Below are 14,892 nucleotides of genomic sequence, written 5' to 3'. Positions count from 1 at the left end.
AGAAAGGCTAGTCTCTACAGTTTTGTAGTACATGACACCTATTTTGTTCTGCTATATACAGTAGCACTCAAGAATCACTTGACTGAAGCATGGGGCAGGTGCAGGAAACATTCAAGAGGGCAATCAAAAACAATTACTACCACTCTAGATTTCAATTATAAACATCTCTTCATGACGATCTTTGAGATGAGCTACTTCTCATATAGTAAATTACTGTTTGCGTAGCTGTGTGCATATATTGCTGTCATTTTTAGGACTACTTTTGATCAACAATTTGTGATGGAATTTGTGTAATTTTTTGTGTAACTCTTGCCTCTGTATGGGATCAGGGAGACCAGATATCCCTAATGTGGTGATCTCAGGCTACAACTACTAATTTGCTATATACATTTTCTGTTTAACTGCAGATAATCAAAACGATGTCTCCACCAAGTGCAACATCAAGAAGGAATATTTTAAAACCCATCCATCCATTCTCTTCCACTTCTCCTCAACAAGGTCACGGATGGCTGGAACCTATCCCTGCTACCAAAGTGTGAGAGGTGGGATAAACCCTGATCAGATCGCCAGTCTGACACAGACAGACAAACAATTATTCACACTCACATTTACACCAGTGGCAATTTAGAATCATCAATTAACCTAATCCTTCTAATTGTATTTCTTTGGACTGTAGGAGAAAGCCAGAATGTCCAGAGAGAACCCACACAAACATGGGGAGAACATGCAAACTCCACACAGAAAGGCCCCAGCGAGATGGTGGGGTCAAACTCAAGACCTTCTTAAGGCAACAGTGCAAACCATGTGCCACCATGCTGCCCATAATTTGAAATATGAAACATTAAAAGGTATTAAGGAACAGTTTATGGATGTGCAAATATGTATAAGCCATTTCCCTTTAATTTAAAGTAAAATTGAAGTAGAAAGGTGTCTGTGATAGACAGCAAGAGTCGTGTTAAAAGCTCCTTTCAAACCAGCACTGTACAAGTAAATACACATTTTAAATGATCTGTATTCCTGGTTTAAACATTTTGATAAAGATCACTTACTTGTATATGTAAGGTGGAAACCCTGATTAGTTCCAGAAGCATTGCTATTAAACTCCAGCCACAGGTGATTAGATGTACTATTGATGACACGACCCATCATGTCTTCACGAGTAAAATTACCAAGGAGGCGTGACGAACTGTTCTCTCCATCATATACCTGTCAATCAAAACAAAGGATTAGGATTTCAGGACATGAATAAAAACATGAGTGTTAGAAATAATGAGGCTGTCAGTGAACATAGGTGCACAGTGCACTCCTGGCTTGGTATGAAAAACCAAAAGGCAATGCATAATGTGGGAGGTAAAGTATAAAAGGCTTATTTTTTAGTTTAGCATCCAATCCATCCATTGCTTTGTGTCCTGTTTCCTTCTCTCTGGCCACCTACTCCAGCTTTTCTTGTGGGACACAGACGTATTCCCAAGCCAGCCAAGAAGCATAATCTCTCTGTCATGCCCTGGGTCTTCCTCTGGGTCTGCTCCTTGTAGGACCCAAAAAGCTTATGGCCATAGTTGAGGAAGGTAGATCAACCAGTAAACTGACAGCTTAGTTTCATGTTCAGATCTCTCTTCACCAAAGTAGGCAAGGACAGCATTCACTTGAGGTAGCAACTCCTTGTGAAACCATGGGTGGCACTCCACACTTTTCCAGCTTTTCTAATTCTCATTCCTACCACTTCCCACACAGCTGTAAACTGCCCCAGTTCAAGGTGAATGTCACTGCTGAATGCCACTGAAGCCAAAAGAGTCACATCACACACAAAAAGCAAAAAGGTGGTTCTCAGGTCACCAAACTAGAGACCTTGTGCACTTGCCTATCTCTAGAGATTCTGTCCACAAAAGTTATGAACGCAAACGATGACAAAGGGCAACCACAGTGAAGTCCAACTCCCACTGGAAATGAGTCTGTATTACGCTATTATAATGGTTGTACAAAGACTGGATGGCCTATAAAAACAGATCCTGAAGCAACCTCCCACAGGACACCCTGAGGGACAAGTTCGATCCCACACATAATCACACACACAAGGGTTGAGCAAACTCCTACACACCCTAGAATATCCTCATGGCCATAAGGAGTTTGTCCAATATTCAATGACCAGGACAAAAGTGGAATGCATGAGAGGTATGACACACTCTATTGTCCAGTACTCTGACATAGATCTGCTCAGGTGGGCCAATGACAGTGATCCTGCTAAAGTTAACCTCCTAGGACCTGGCGTCCACATATGTGGACATCACATTTTCGGTTGTCTAGACCAAAATACTACATTTTTCTTTACACGGGCCTGATATCCACTTATGAGGACATTATACTGCCACTGTTCTATCGAAATTTAAAGCGAAAGTCCTCATATGTGGATCTCATTTTTCTAAAAAAACAAAACAAAACACGTAATTCTTGTTTTTTACATTCATCAGGTCCCAATCAGCCCAAATAGCAAAGAGAAATTAAAAATGCATGCCATGAGTGAGTTTGGGTCTTAGGAGGTCAAAGCAAGTCACTTTTTAAAAAATAAAAAGGGAAACCAGCACCCCGGTGGGGCGATCCAGGACAGTCCAGGACATTTAAAAAATTGCTTATCTTATCTGACATTTTGTTTGCCACAATTAAAAGTGGCACAGTGAGCACATTGTATGAACCTACTTTCAATTTTGCTGTTTAATTCTTGTTCGTAACCTCTGGCAAACAGTAAATTTGAAAATCACTTTAAATTCAGTACTGGCAACGGGAATATTGTAGCCCTCAATGAAATATAAAAAGCTGGTTATTCACAGTAAAGGTTGTCTCAAGCTGTCATAAGTGTTCAAAAAGTGTATTTATATTTTGAAAAATTATCCCCCTTCATTTTACAGATGAAACCATTAAAAAGAAATAGAGCATTTTTTTCTCCATAAAAGCTAGAAGCCTCAGTATGCATATTTTTACTAATAACTAAACACACTGGTAAAGCCAAGTCAATGCCTGTGTTTATGTGTGACTTTATTTGATATGCGCATTAAAGGAGGGGAAAAATGAATAAGACTGAAAGCAAGTGAAGACAGGAGTTTTGGTTTACGGTGACACAAAAACGTCTCTCGTTTGTATTTTCTTTGTCGATCACTTACTCACCCTCCTTTTCGATATTCAAATATTACGAAAGCATTAGTGATGTTACCATTTTAGTCTGTGAAGGTTCTCAGTCATCCAGGTCATCGTAGTCAAAGGAGTTTGCAAGGAAAAGCGTCTGGACTTCTTTAAGTTGCTTGAAGACGTTTCACCTCTCATCTGAGAAGATTCTTCAGTTCTAAGGTCAAATGGTGGGGAGTCCCAGATTTAAACCTAGTGGGAGTAACCCCCCAAAGAGGGACAAAAGGACCCCCTGATGATCCTCTAATCGCCTGAGCCAAGGTGTGAAAACGGGTGTGGGTCCCAATCAGCCAGAGTTTCGGGTGAGCTCACTGTGAAACCTGGCCCCACCTTATCATGCGAATTCCTGAGGTCAGATGGCCCAGGATGTGAGTGGGGGTTAAGGCGTCTGGGGAGGGAACTCAAAACTGGATTATAGATGGCAGAGAGTTGGTGTCGTAAACCACCGCCTCTGTTCAAAGATGGTCGCTCACAGTGGACATAGATGGCTTCTTTCACTCCTCTTTCAAACCATCTGTCCTCTCTGTCCAAAATATGAACACTGGCATCCTCGAAAAAGTGTCCTTTATCCTTTAGATGCAGATGGACAGCTGAGTCTTGTCCTGTGGAGGTGGCTCTTCTATGTTGTGTCCCCACCATTTGACCTTAGAACTGAAGAAGCTTCTCGGATGAGAGGTGAAATGTCTTCAAGCAACTTAAAGAAGTCCAGACACTTTTCTTTGTAAGCTCCTTTGGTTACCATTTCAGATTTCTTGCTGAACAGGGTCTCGTTTTAGTTTCCAACAATTCTGGTTTGCAATATATTCATTAACCTGTAATTGTGCACTCATAGAAGCAGCACAAACAAGAGGCAAAACAGCTGGAAGCAATTTATTTCGAATGAGCACATTGAAAGAAGTAGATACAGAGGGTGGAATAATGGCTGCCAAAAAACATCTTTATAACTTGGCAACACAAGAAAGTTGAGCAGAGTATTAGATTGAAGGGCTGTGCTGTGTATTTTACTTACTAAAGCCCCATTATTATGGTTTAAAAATACAGGTTTTCACCAAAACTAAAAACAAGAGGTACTTGTTATCACCAAAGTAAGTTTCTAAGCTAGCACTACATCCACAAAGTGAGCTAGTGACAAACAGAAGTTGCTTTTTTAAACAAGTTTTCATGTTTTATTGAAAATACTGTTTCCAACATTGTAAACATGTAGACAAAGAGGAGAACAGCCCTTAATTTGAAAATAATCTCTCTTGATTCATTTGAAACTATTGAAGGCAGTATTTGGTAGTGAAACTAGCTCACACAATGTGATATAAATATATTGTTCGTGCTTGGGTTGGTTATGCTTATATTTGGCAGACAGTGACATTTCTAAAGATTGCTAATGACAGGTCTGCAGGTCGCAGGAATGCCAAAGAAAATAGACGAAGGCAAGGTAATGTTCTATCTCAAGTCAGTACTGTCAGTCAGCAGAGACACCACCTGCTACAAACATGTACCTAGTTTATATTTGAGTACGTGGCCACTGGAAGCGCAGGTTGAAATTGCATCACAGTATCAGCAGCATTACTCCACTAAACTTCATTTTCTTTCCCATGTTCCCACCCCACAGCTTCCCTCTCAGTGTCCTCCAATTTTGCGTCGTTCCGTCTGCCTCTCTTGCTTTCTGCTTCAGTCTTTCTTTCTTTCTTTCTTTCTTTCTTTCTTTCTTTCTTTCTTTCTTTCTTTCTTTCTTTCTTTCTTTCTTTCTTTCTCTGTTTCAGTAAAACTCAGTATGGTTAATGAAAAGCCCTGCAGCTCATAAATCAACATGTCACCATCTGCCACCCCTCCTCTCTCTGTCTGTGTGACTTTTTCTCTCGTTCTCACTTGTTCTCTTACCACCTCTATTTTCATAACAATTCCTTCACACCCCGACTTTGTTTCCTTCTCACCCTCCCTCTTTTCTTCAGGCATGGGGGTAAATCTCAGTAAATATGGTCAATCACTGTATTAGCTGATATTTTCAGGCAAATTGAGCTTGGTAAGCCTCTTCTTTAATAGTGCCAGGGCAAAAACTTAGCCAACAGCAAGAGAAATTGTAATGAGCTGCTTCATATATTACAGGAGAGTTTCGCCTCAAGCTGGCTGGAACTGTTAAACAAATGGTTTGTGTTCACAGTGTTCAGCTGCAGTAACAGGAATTAGCTCCATTACTGTTAGCCTGGGGAGTGGCGTGCTAATTGCTAGCCTAAGTGGCACTTTGGGGCTTTTTCTTTTTACTCATCCATTTTAGTTTTGCTGTATGCTTTCTGCTAATTTTGGGGGAAATTTATAATTAATACACTATGATCAGCCACAACATTAAAACCACCTAATTCTAATTTTACGTAGGTCTTGCTAAACTTCAGTGAAGGATCTCCAGCCCTTGGGACAAAAACATGGGATCTCTGGTGGTATCCTGTGGTGACCATATATATGCCTTTAGGGGAGGTTGCAGAGCAGGTCATCCTAATCGGAAGATTGGTGGTTTGATCCCTGGCTGTTCCAAATGTCCTAAGACTATGAATGTGTGTGTGAGATAGAAAGCACTTGAAGGAATGGGTGAATCAAGAGGTTCAACAAGTTATATAAAGTATTTCGAGTGCTCAGGTAGAGTAGAGTAGAGAAGCACGATATAAGAACCAGTCCATTTACCACTTCAGGACCGATATGGGCATTACAGTAAGTCTATAGTTCATGAGGTATTGTATATAGGTTACATCTAAGCAGTTTTTGGTGCAATATCCTATTTGTGAAGACCGTTGTCATCAAGGGGTGATATCTCCATGGGAGATGGATTTGTTCTGCAGTACTGTCCCAGTGGATGTAAATGCGAGACCAAAAGTTTTCTAGCTTGAGCATTGCAAAGTGTCAATCTATTTCAGCTGGTTCTGATGTTGTGGTAGGTCTCCACAGATGTTGTACACATTCACCAAACTGACCCTGAAATAGACATTAAATAAATATTTTAAATAGCTATAGTACAGTGATCCTATCCCATTAAGCATCTGGTATCTTTTTATAACTATTGCTTTTTGCAGTATAGCACACAAGTAACGATGCCCTTGTGCAATATCACTCAGATGTTGGATGGTTAAAATTAGATTTCTTTTAAGATAAAAAAGCTGAAAATCTAAGGATTTTAGTTTGAATATAATACAACACAGGACCAAAAGTAAGAATTTAGTACAACAAAATTGAGTATTTTCAGTTATTTTGTCTGTAGAAACCTCTATTATTTTGGCAGTGCAGTTTCGGGTTTTATTAAGTCATTTGGACCACTTCTATTCTGCTGGGCTTCTGGATACTCCAAGTGATATTTTCAGCAAGTATTCTGGCTTTTCCACAGCTTCCATGGTGTCATCTATAAGTGCCAGCTACCTCTCGCTCTTTGTACTCACAGCTCCATAACTTTACACTTGAGCAATATTTATTACTGTGGTAAACCTGAGCAGATACTATAAAACGTGATGGATCTCAATGGGCCAAACAAGTGTTTTTTTGGGCTCATGTGACAAAATAAGACAGTATATATTCCCAGTATTCACATCAAGCTTTTTTATGCTAATAAGCAAAATTTAATCTTAACAATCAAGTATGTTTTTTCCCATCCATATCCAATCTCTGAGCTGTCACAGAAAACCTAAATCCTAGTGTCCTGTCTGAAGCTCAAGTCCATTTGTTTTTCAGTCTGATTGTGGAAGTAGTGTACCGAGGCAAGTATTTGTTGTGCTATAGCTCAATCTATACCTCATACATGCAGCTGCAACTGTGTTTCAGTGCACAGTTTAGTTTAGAATTATCTTGCTGAAAAAAAACAAACCCTTTCTAGAAAAAGCAGAGATCTGGAGAGCCACATATGTGCACTAATGCACCCCTATAGCATCAAAGAGGATGATTTTGAATGGAAAAGAAGCCAGATGGTTCGATGAGCCCGCTCCTTTTTAGCAAAGAGAAGATGCAGCATCTATATTATATAACTTGGAATTTTGATTCATCAGCCCACAGTACAGTTTTCAATGTTGCCTCAGTCCATCTTAAATGAGCTCGGGATCAGAGAGGGTAACGGCATTTGTTCGAAATGTTGTTTTTTTTCTTTACGCTGTATAATTTTAACTTGCATTTGCAGTTGCAGGAACAAACTGTGTTCACTGGCAATGAATTTCTGAGCCCATGCTGTGATTTTCACTGCAAAATCATGTCTCTTCCTAATGTTGCACCACCTGAGGCCTGGTGATTACAACTATTTAATACTGTTTTTCAGCCCTGTCCCCGGTGCACAGAGAATTATATTTTATATTGTAAATGATGTGCTCCAAAATATCTTCATAATTATATGCAGTGGGCCAGAAACATCCGGAATGATCCAGAACAGCCACAGAAATCCAAGTATCCAACATCCTGCCTGCACACTCTGCACATCCTTTTTAACTTCTCATCCCTGTCATTCTTCCCATTCCCGTGTTCCCAAACCAATTCTCTGTGAATAGCACGCATGGTCGTCGATTAATTGCTGTGACAACTGCATATCAGCAATCATAAGACATGATCATTTGACCAATCATGGCTCATTGTTATGCAATTGTATTAGTTTTGATTGTTATGCAACAGTGCTATTCATAAAGATGAAGAATCCTGCAGTCTACTGAGACTGTAGACGTCTACAAAAACGTTGCATCCAGAGGGTTTAAATGACAGTAAAACCAGGTGAGGCTGGCATGCAGTAATGTGTGGTGCAGTTTTATAACAATGCACTGTGTTGGACTGATGCAGGGCAAATTGTGGTATCTATGGGTATTGCTAGGTTATGCAGCAGAAAAGGTGGTAAATGCATATAAATGCATTCAGTTCAGCATTCAATACAATCCACCCCTCACAACTCATCAGGAAACTGACAGACCTGGGTATCAGTTCCCTCATCTGCAAATGGTTACTGGACTTCCTGACCAACCGCCCCCAACATGTCCGGCTGGATAACCGCTGCTCATCTACCATCACAATGAACACCGGTGTACCACAAGGCTGTGTGATGAGCCCTTTCCTCTACTCCCTCTTCACCCACGACTGCAGACCTGCTGATGGTTCCAACACCATCATTAAGTTTGCAGATGACACCACGGTGATTGGCCTCATCAGTGACAACGATGAGGCCGCCTACAGGGAGGAGGTGGATCGTCTGGCTGAGTGGTGCGACAGAAACAACCTGCTGCTTAACACCGAGAAGACCAAGGAGCTCATCGTGGACTACAGGAGGAATGCTGACCCACATCCACCCATCCACATTAAGGGGACGGCTGTGGAGCGTGTGAGCAGCTTCAAGTTCCTGGGAGTCCACATCTCCGAGGATCTCACCTGGACGACCAACTGCTCCAAGCTGGTCAAGAAGGCTCACCAGCGCCTCTTCTTCTTGAGGACTCTGAGGAAGAACCACCTGTCCTCAGACATCCTGGTGAACTTCTATCGCTGCACCATCGAGAGCATCCTGACCAACTGTATAACAGTCTGGTACGGGAACTGCTCTGCCTCGGACCGGAAGGCGTTGCAGAGGGTCGTGAAAACTGCCCAGCGCATCGCCGGAGCACCACTTCCTGCCATAAAAGACATCTACAGGAAGCGGTGTCTGAAAAGGGCTGGGAAAATCATCAAAGACCCCAGTCACCCATCACATGGACTCTTCACCCTCCTGCCCTCTGGGAGGCGCTACAGGAGCCTCCGGACTAAGACCACCAGGTACCGGAACAGCTTCTTCCCCACAGCTGTCAGACTCCTGAACTCTGCCTCCTGACATCTGACCCACGTTAAACTCATGGACTGAACATACACACACCCACAATGGACAACTGTACCCTCAAACACAATAATAACATGGACTGAACCACCACTCACAACCACTAGCACTTTATATAGCCTCTGTAGAAACTATCTACACCCTCACTTATCTTAACTGCACTACTGTATAGCTCTGTGTAAATAATCATTCTGTACATTCGATAATCTTTAATCCTACAACTGTTTACAACTTGCATAGTTCCCATTTCTGTATAGCTGTATATCCCAGATTCTGTAATGTTATTTATTTCATATTCTGTATAGTTTTTCATATTTATATCCTGTTCATATCCTGTACATAGCTTGTACTCACTACAGCCTGTACATACTTATAGTTATAGAATATTCACAACATACTTCATACCGTGTACATTATAACATACCATAATAGACCCATTTCTGTAATATACTCACATATCTATATTATTGCTAATATATATTGTAATATATCTATATCACTAAAGCACTTCTGGATGGATGCAAACTGCATTTCGTTGCCCTGTACCTGTGCATGTGCAATGACAATAAAGTTGAATTCTATTCTATTCTATTCTATTCTATATATTTCAAGGGGAAAAGCATTTAAAACCTTATTAGTTTAAAAGTCTGCAAACTTTTAAATGATTTTGATTAGGTTTGATGGGATATTTTGTACATGCAATTTTTATTTCCTGTTGACAATTAGATTTCCTTTATCTCCTTTTTCTGAATATACAGGGAATATTTAGGCGTTTGCGTGTCTGTTAACCATCTTGGCGTCACTTTCCTTTTGTTAAAAGGATTTTTACTTTTTTCAAACACATCCCACTGGGAACAGTTCCAGCTTTTACAATGACGTTAAGCCTCTCTAAAAGTCAGGAAGAACCCTGCTAATACAATCTAACTACAGACAGGCTCAGCCAATGCTCTAGGCCTAAGACTGATAATACACTCTAACCACATACTGGCTTAACCATGCCCTCAGGCCTAATACTGCTAAGAGACATTGTGAATAAAAACAGTTTTAGACGATGTCTGTAGGACAGCGCTAAGACTATAAAATAGCTTGCACAATTGCCAACGGGGCATGTACCAGAGCGAGACTTATGAGGATATATGCGCATCAGAAATATCTGTAATTCTCTGTGCAGATGGGAATTTTTTAACATCAAGTTTATAACAAAAAAAATTTCTTGACTAAAAAAACCCCCCAAAAAACTCCACATTTTAAATACACTAAAGATCAATGTACCTCTTTCAGTGTCTTAGAAAAAAAGTTCAAGGAGTTTAGATTTTTTTTACTAAATACAAATAAATATATTGTCAAAAAACAAACAAACAAACATTTCTTTGTCCAAAATAAAGGCTGAACGTGAACTCTGTGGTTTATTACATGTTAATGTTATCCTTGAAGTTGGAAGTTTTAACTTGGGAGTCTATGGGCACTGACTTAGTGGCCTTTAGTAGATGTCAATTATTTGGCACTTCACCAGTTTGCTTTTTGAATAATGCAAAAGGGAATACAACAAAGAAACAGCAAAAAAACTAAAGAAAGAAAGATATTGAAAAGTAAACACTAAACCATGCAGGAGGTGATCATCCAAAATAAAAATAGCTAGCAACACAACAATAAAGCTTGAAACTGGGGTAAAACGTCTCTCTTCTATTGTACAAATTGTGTCAAATAGCTATTCATTTTATTGATGGTACCCCCATAATATGAGTAATGAAAGTGCAAAAAAGCCAACCTTCAAACACAATAATAATTGTACACTGTAGTGGATTCATTAGAGGGTTAATAGAGGAAGAATTGATCCTTCTGTGCCTCTGCTTCCAAAGCATTCATTCAGCATGGATGACTACAGCAGGAGCACCATCAGCACTAATAGGGAAGATGGTTAATAACCCCCTGCAGGGATGTTATTGCTTCTTGCAACAATGTTTAACACATCTAAAAGGTAGGTCTACCTTGACAATACTATTTAACTACATAGCAGGTAAGCCAAGAAACCAGAGACCCTAATGTTATTCACTCTTCTCCTTTTCCTGGACTTGCACATCTCATATAATTAAAGGACAAACATTCCCTGACACATTAATTAGACCAGATGTTCATGGCTAGAACAAAAGCTTTGACACATTATTTCATAGAGTATTCATGCTAGCATCTAGAGCTCAGCAAGCCAAACACGTAATGATTGTTCAAGCAAAGTCAAAGTACATACAGCTTTGCATTTTGACAGCATTTGATAGTATAATCCTGTATGTATTTTGTCTGTCTGTGTGTGTGTGCGTGTGTGTGTGTGTGAGAGAGAGAGAGAGAGAGAGAGAGAGAGAGTCAGTAAATAAATTATACACTTTAGGACTAATTGGTGAAATTTGTCGTTTTTGCATGCATATCTGTGTGTATGTGAGGGTACACACCTTGAGATAATCTCCATCTTGCAATGAGAAGCTCTCAGCTTTCAGCCTGATTCCTTTGCCCTTTTCAGTAGTAATGCGGTAGATGCACTCATGGTTGTTATTGTAGTTGGAGGGGAAATTTGGAGAAAGGAGAACACCTTCTGGTCCCAGTGAGGAGGCCCCACACTCAGCTGTTGCGAGGCAGTAGAGGAGAAGTTACAAAATGAGAACACTTCTATCTAATTATCTCTGAATAGCAGGCTTGGGTTATAATTTATTTAAATGAAAAAAAAAACATTCTGCATGACGTGGAGAGAGCATGGCGCATATTAAGTAGCGCCACAAACTTTTTTTCAACTCGGCAGAGACAATGCAAAAGTCTATTAAAAAACAGTGGAAAAGTCTTGAGCCACCGCTCTTATGTTTCTCTAGAAAAATGAGAAATAGGTGAAGTGATGCAAACATAAATGGAAATATAGCAATATGGTATAAAAGGCAAAAACAGAGTTTGCACCGTTCTAAAGAGCTTGAATGTCAATATTCAGTTTGACTACCCTATTTTTTTAACACAGCCTGAACTCTCTCGTAATTTCTTTAAGTAGTCTTCAGAAAGAGTTGAAAGCTTCTTGAAGGTTCATTTTTCTGTCAAGATTATCCCAGTAATCTCAACGTTGGGATTCTGCAGAAGAATTCATATCTGATAGTGTCCCACTGCGTGGTTTTCTATCCATGCTTTTACTGCATTAGCAGTATGTTTGGGATCACTGTTATGCTGAAAAATGAAGCCGTTGCTAATCAGACCTCTTCCAGATGGTACTGCCTGGTGGATCATTTTTAGATGGTACTTTTATGCGTTCATAATACCATCAGTTTTGACAAGATCCCCCAAAATAAAAAGCTTAACTGCCTCCCCGATCCATGACAGAGCCTCCACTGTGTGTTACAGACGGCTGTAGACACTCACTGTTGTACCTCTCTCCTGACCTCCTCTGTACATAAAGATCGATGATGATCTGAACCAAGAATGTAAAAATTGCCTCTGGTTTCCAGTCCAGTTCATGTGTAGCTTAGCATACATCAGCCTTCACTTGGTGTTTCCCTTCTGTAAGAATGGCTTCGTCACTGCCACCTTTTTCAGTGAGGCCACTTCTGATTAGGTTTCATTGAACTATAGGGCCAGATGCATCTCGCAGGTCCTGTGCCAGGTTCTTTGCTAGATGTTTTCCTGTTTCTTCAGAAGATGGCTCTCAGTTATTGTTCATCTTCGGTAGGTAATCTTTTACAGAGATGGGCAGTAAGTAATCGTATTAAAGTAACGTATTACAGTAACGCGTTACTGTAATACGATTACTTTTTTCAAGTAACGAGTAATGTAAGGGTTACTAAAACCCTGATTTTTTTTTTGCGAGTGTCTCATGACAGTGACGTAAGCGAGTGCCACGTTCGTGACAACAGCTGTGTGCAGATCAACAATGGACAATATATCGAGTGCCAGTATGAGCGTGCAGCGTTTAAAGCCTGGAAGTACTGACCTTACTTTGAGTTTGATTCCGTAAAAAGTGACGAAAACATTAGCGTCCGCTGTTCACTGCGTTGGAAGAAAACTTCTTTTTACAGCGAAAAAACCCCAAAACTTCTGAGCAAACACTGAGTGCGCTACAACGGAACGTGAAATTCACAGAGAAACTCGTGGATTCTTCCACTGACTGCTGCGGCACACCTGCAACAGGGCAAACCTCCGCCTGCTATACAGGTGAAAATAGAGCAACAGGACCGCTGAGTCTTTGATATTTTCTGCTGTGTTTCACTTGCATTTATTTGAAAGACTGAGTGTAAACACAAAATAATATTTTATTTTATTTTATGTGCTGGAATGTGCAGAAAATAGGTTTAAATGTTAAACAAATTTCTTCCAGTCAGAGAATGTTGCATATAATTTATTTTTTGCTTGATGCATAAAGTTAAAATATTAAAACTAATAAAACAAGTTTTAAAAATAGACTTTTCCATTTGATTACATTTTGTATGATGGATTATGCAGAAAAAGTAGAATTGGGCTGAAAGATCTATCGCTTTATCACCTATTCAGGTTGTAAATCGTGTTTTTAAAAAGTAACTAAGTAACTAAGTAATTAATTACTTTTGAAAATAAGTATTCAGTAAAGTAACGGGATTACTTTTTTGGGGAAGTAATCAGTAATTAGTTACTGATTACTTTTTTCAAGTAACTTGACCAACACTGATCTTTTATACCTACCACTTCCTCTTTTTTCTTCCACTTGTCCAGTTTCTTCAAATTTCTTAAGGGCACACCATGCTGAGATAAGCAACGTTAACAGCTGATAACTCTTTGGTACTCACTTTGTTGGTGCAGAAATACTATTTTATGCCTGTTAAACTGTGCTATCATTGATAATGTTTGTAGTTTCAGCTAAAAGGGGGGGGGATTATATGCATTTACAACACACTGCTAGTCACAAAATGCCTGAAGAGACTATTATGTTTAGACACAATACTGGTTCATTCTTTAGGTTAGGGCCCTTTTTTATTCTTGAATGAGTCATATGTCAGATTAACAAACTAAAAACATTGCCCTGAAAATGGTCAGGTGTAAGGACTGGACTGAAAATGAGAGACAAAGCAGCCAATGTTGAAACATTTGAAAGACCTTCAGAAAGCCGGGACAACTACTGTTCAAGTCCAAAAAAAAAACAAAAACCCTGCAAAAATATAAAGAAATGACTGCTGGCTCAAGGCTCTTGCACTGTACTGCAGTTCAAAAAGCATTGTCTGAAATATGCTACAAAAACAACAAAATAACTTGAAAATAAACGACAAAACATTGATAAAAGGGCAGAAAAACAAAACAACACACAAAAAAACCCTGTAAACAATAAGGCTGGATAAGTATGTCGGAGAAGTCCTTCATGAAATTATACAGAATGATCTAGCAGGTGCCGTGCCTATCAAAGTTTAGGAATTCATATAAACTGGTACTTTGTACAAATAGTGTTTTGTCATATGCAAATGAGGAGGAGATAAAAGAAGAGAGCCGAGCAGGCTTTTAACTCCCACTGAAGAGGACCACCACTACTTAGAAGAAAAAAAGAGGAAATGGGAGTAATGAGACAGACGAGAGAGGGTGGTTTGAAACAATATAAAACACACTAAAAAAAGACGCAGTGTTTATCAAATCTGAAGAAATTTGAAATTCAAAACAACATTTCTGTAAATGTTCTGTCGTGTCTAAAGCAGATTAAGGTAGGAGGTAAGGAGCATAGATAAAGGAGAGTCACAGCAATTCTTCAGAAATTCCTTTTAAAGTGAAAAGAGTACAATAGAGTGGGAGTAAGAGAACAGAGCCTCGAGAAGAGGGGCAGGAAAGGGATAAAGAGAGAATTGGAAGGGGAAGAAAAGAAGAAGAGATAGCAGATGAACCAAGACAGACAAGCCTGAAAATGCTCAGAAAGAAATTAGAAAAGGGAAAAG

At 39.6% G+C, this 14,892-nt stretch overlaps 1 protein-coding gene across 1 annotated transcript in view; it reads right to left on the bottom strand.

Annotated features, from left to right (window-relative positions):
- Positions 1-14,892, bottom strand: part of LOC309707078 (CUB and sushi domain-containing protein 1-like) — a 451,615-nt gene that overhangs the window by 104,537 nt on the left and 332,186 nt on the right. Inside the window, exons 24-25 of the mRNA XM_082534186.1 lie at positions 11,425-11,594; positions 1,050-1,206 (exon numbers count right to left, since the gene is read on the bottom strand). Coding sequence (XP_082390312.1) covers positions 1,050-1,206; positions 11,425-11,594 — 327 coding nt within the window. The remainder of the gene's footprint in view (positions 1-1,049; positions 1,207-11,424; positions 11,595-14,892) is intronic.

Source organism: Aulonocara stuartgranti (genome assembly GCF_965226115.1).
Source record: "Aulonocara stuartgranti genome assembly, chromosome: 1".
Classification (NCBI taxonomy): Eukaryota; Metazoa; Chordata; class Actinopteri; order Cichliformes; family Cichlidae; genus Aulonocara; species Aulonocara stuartgranti.
Note: the sequence above shows the minus strand (reverse complement) of the source record. Positions and strands in the feature narration are given on the sequence as shown.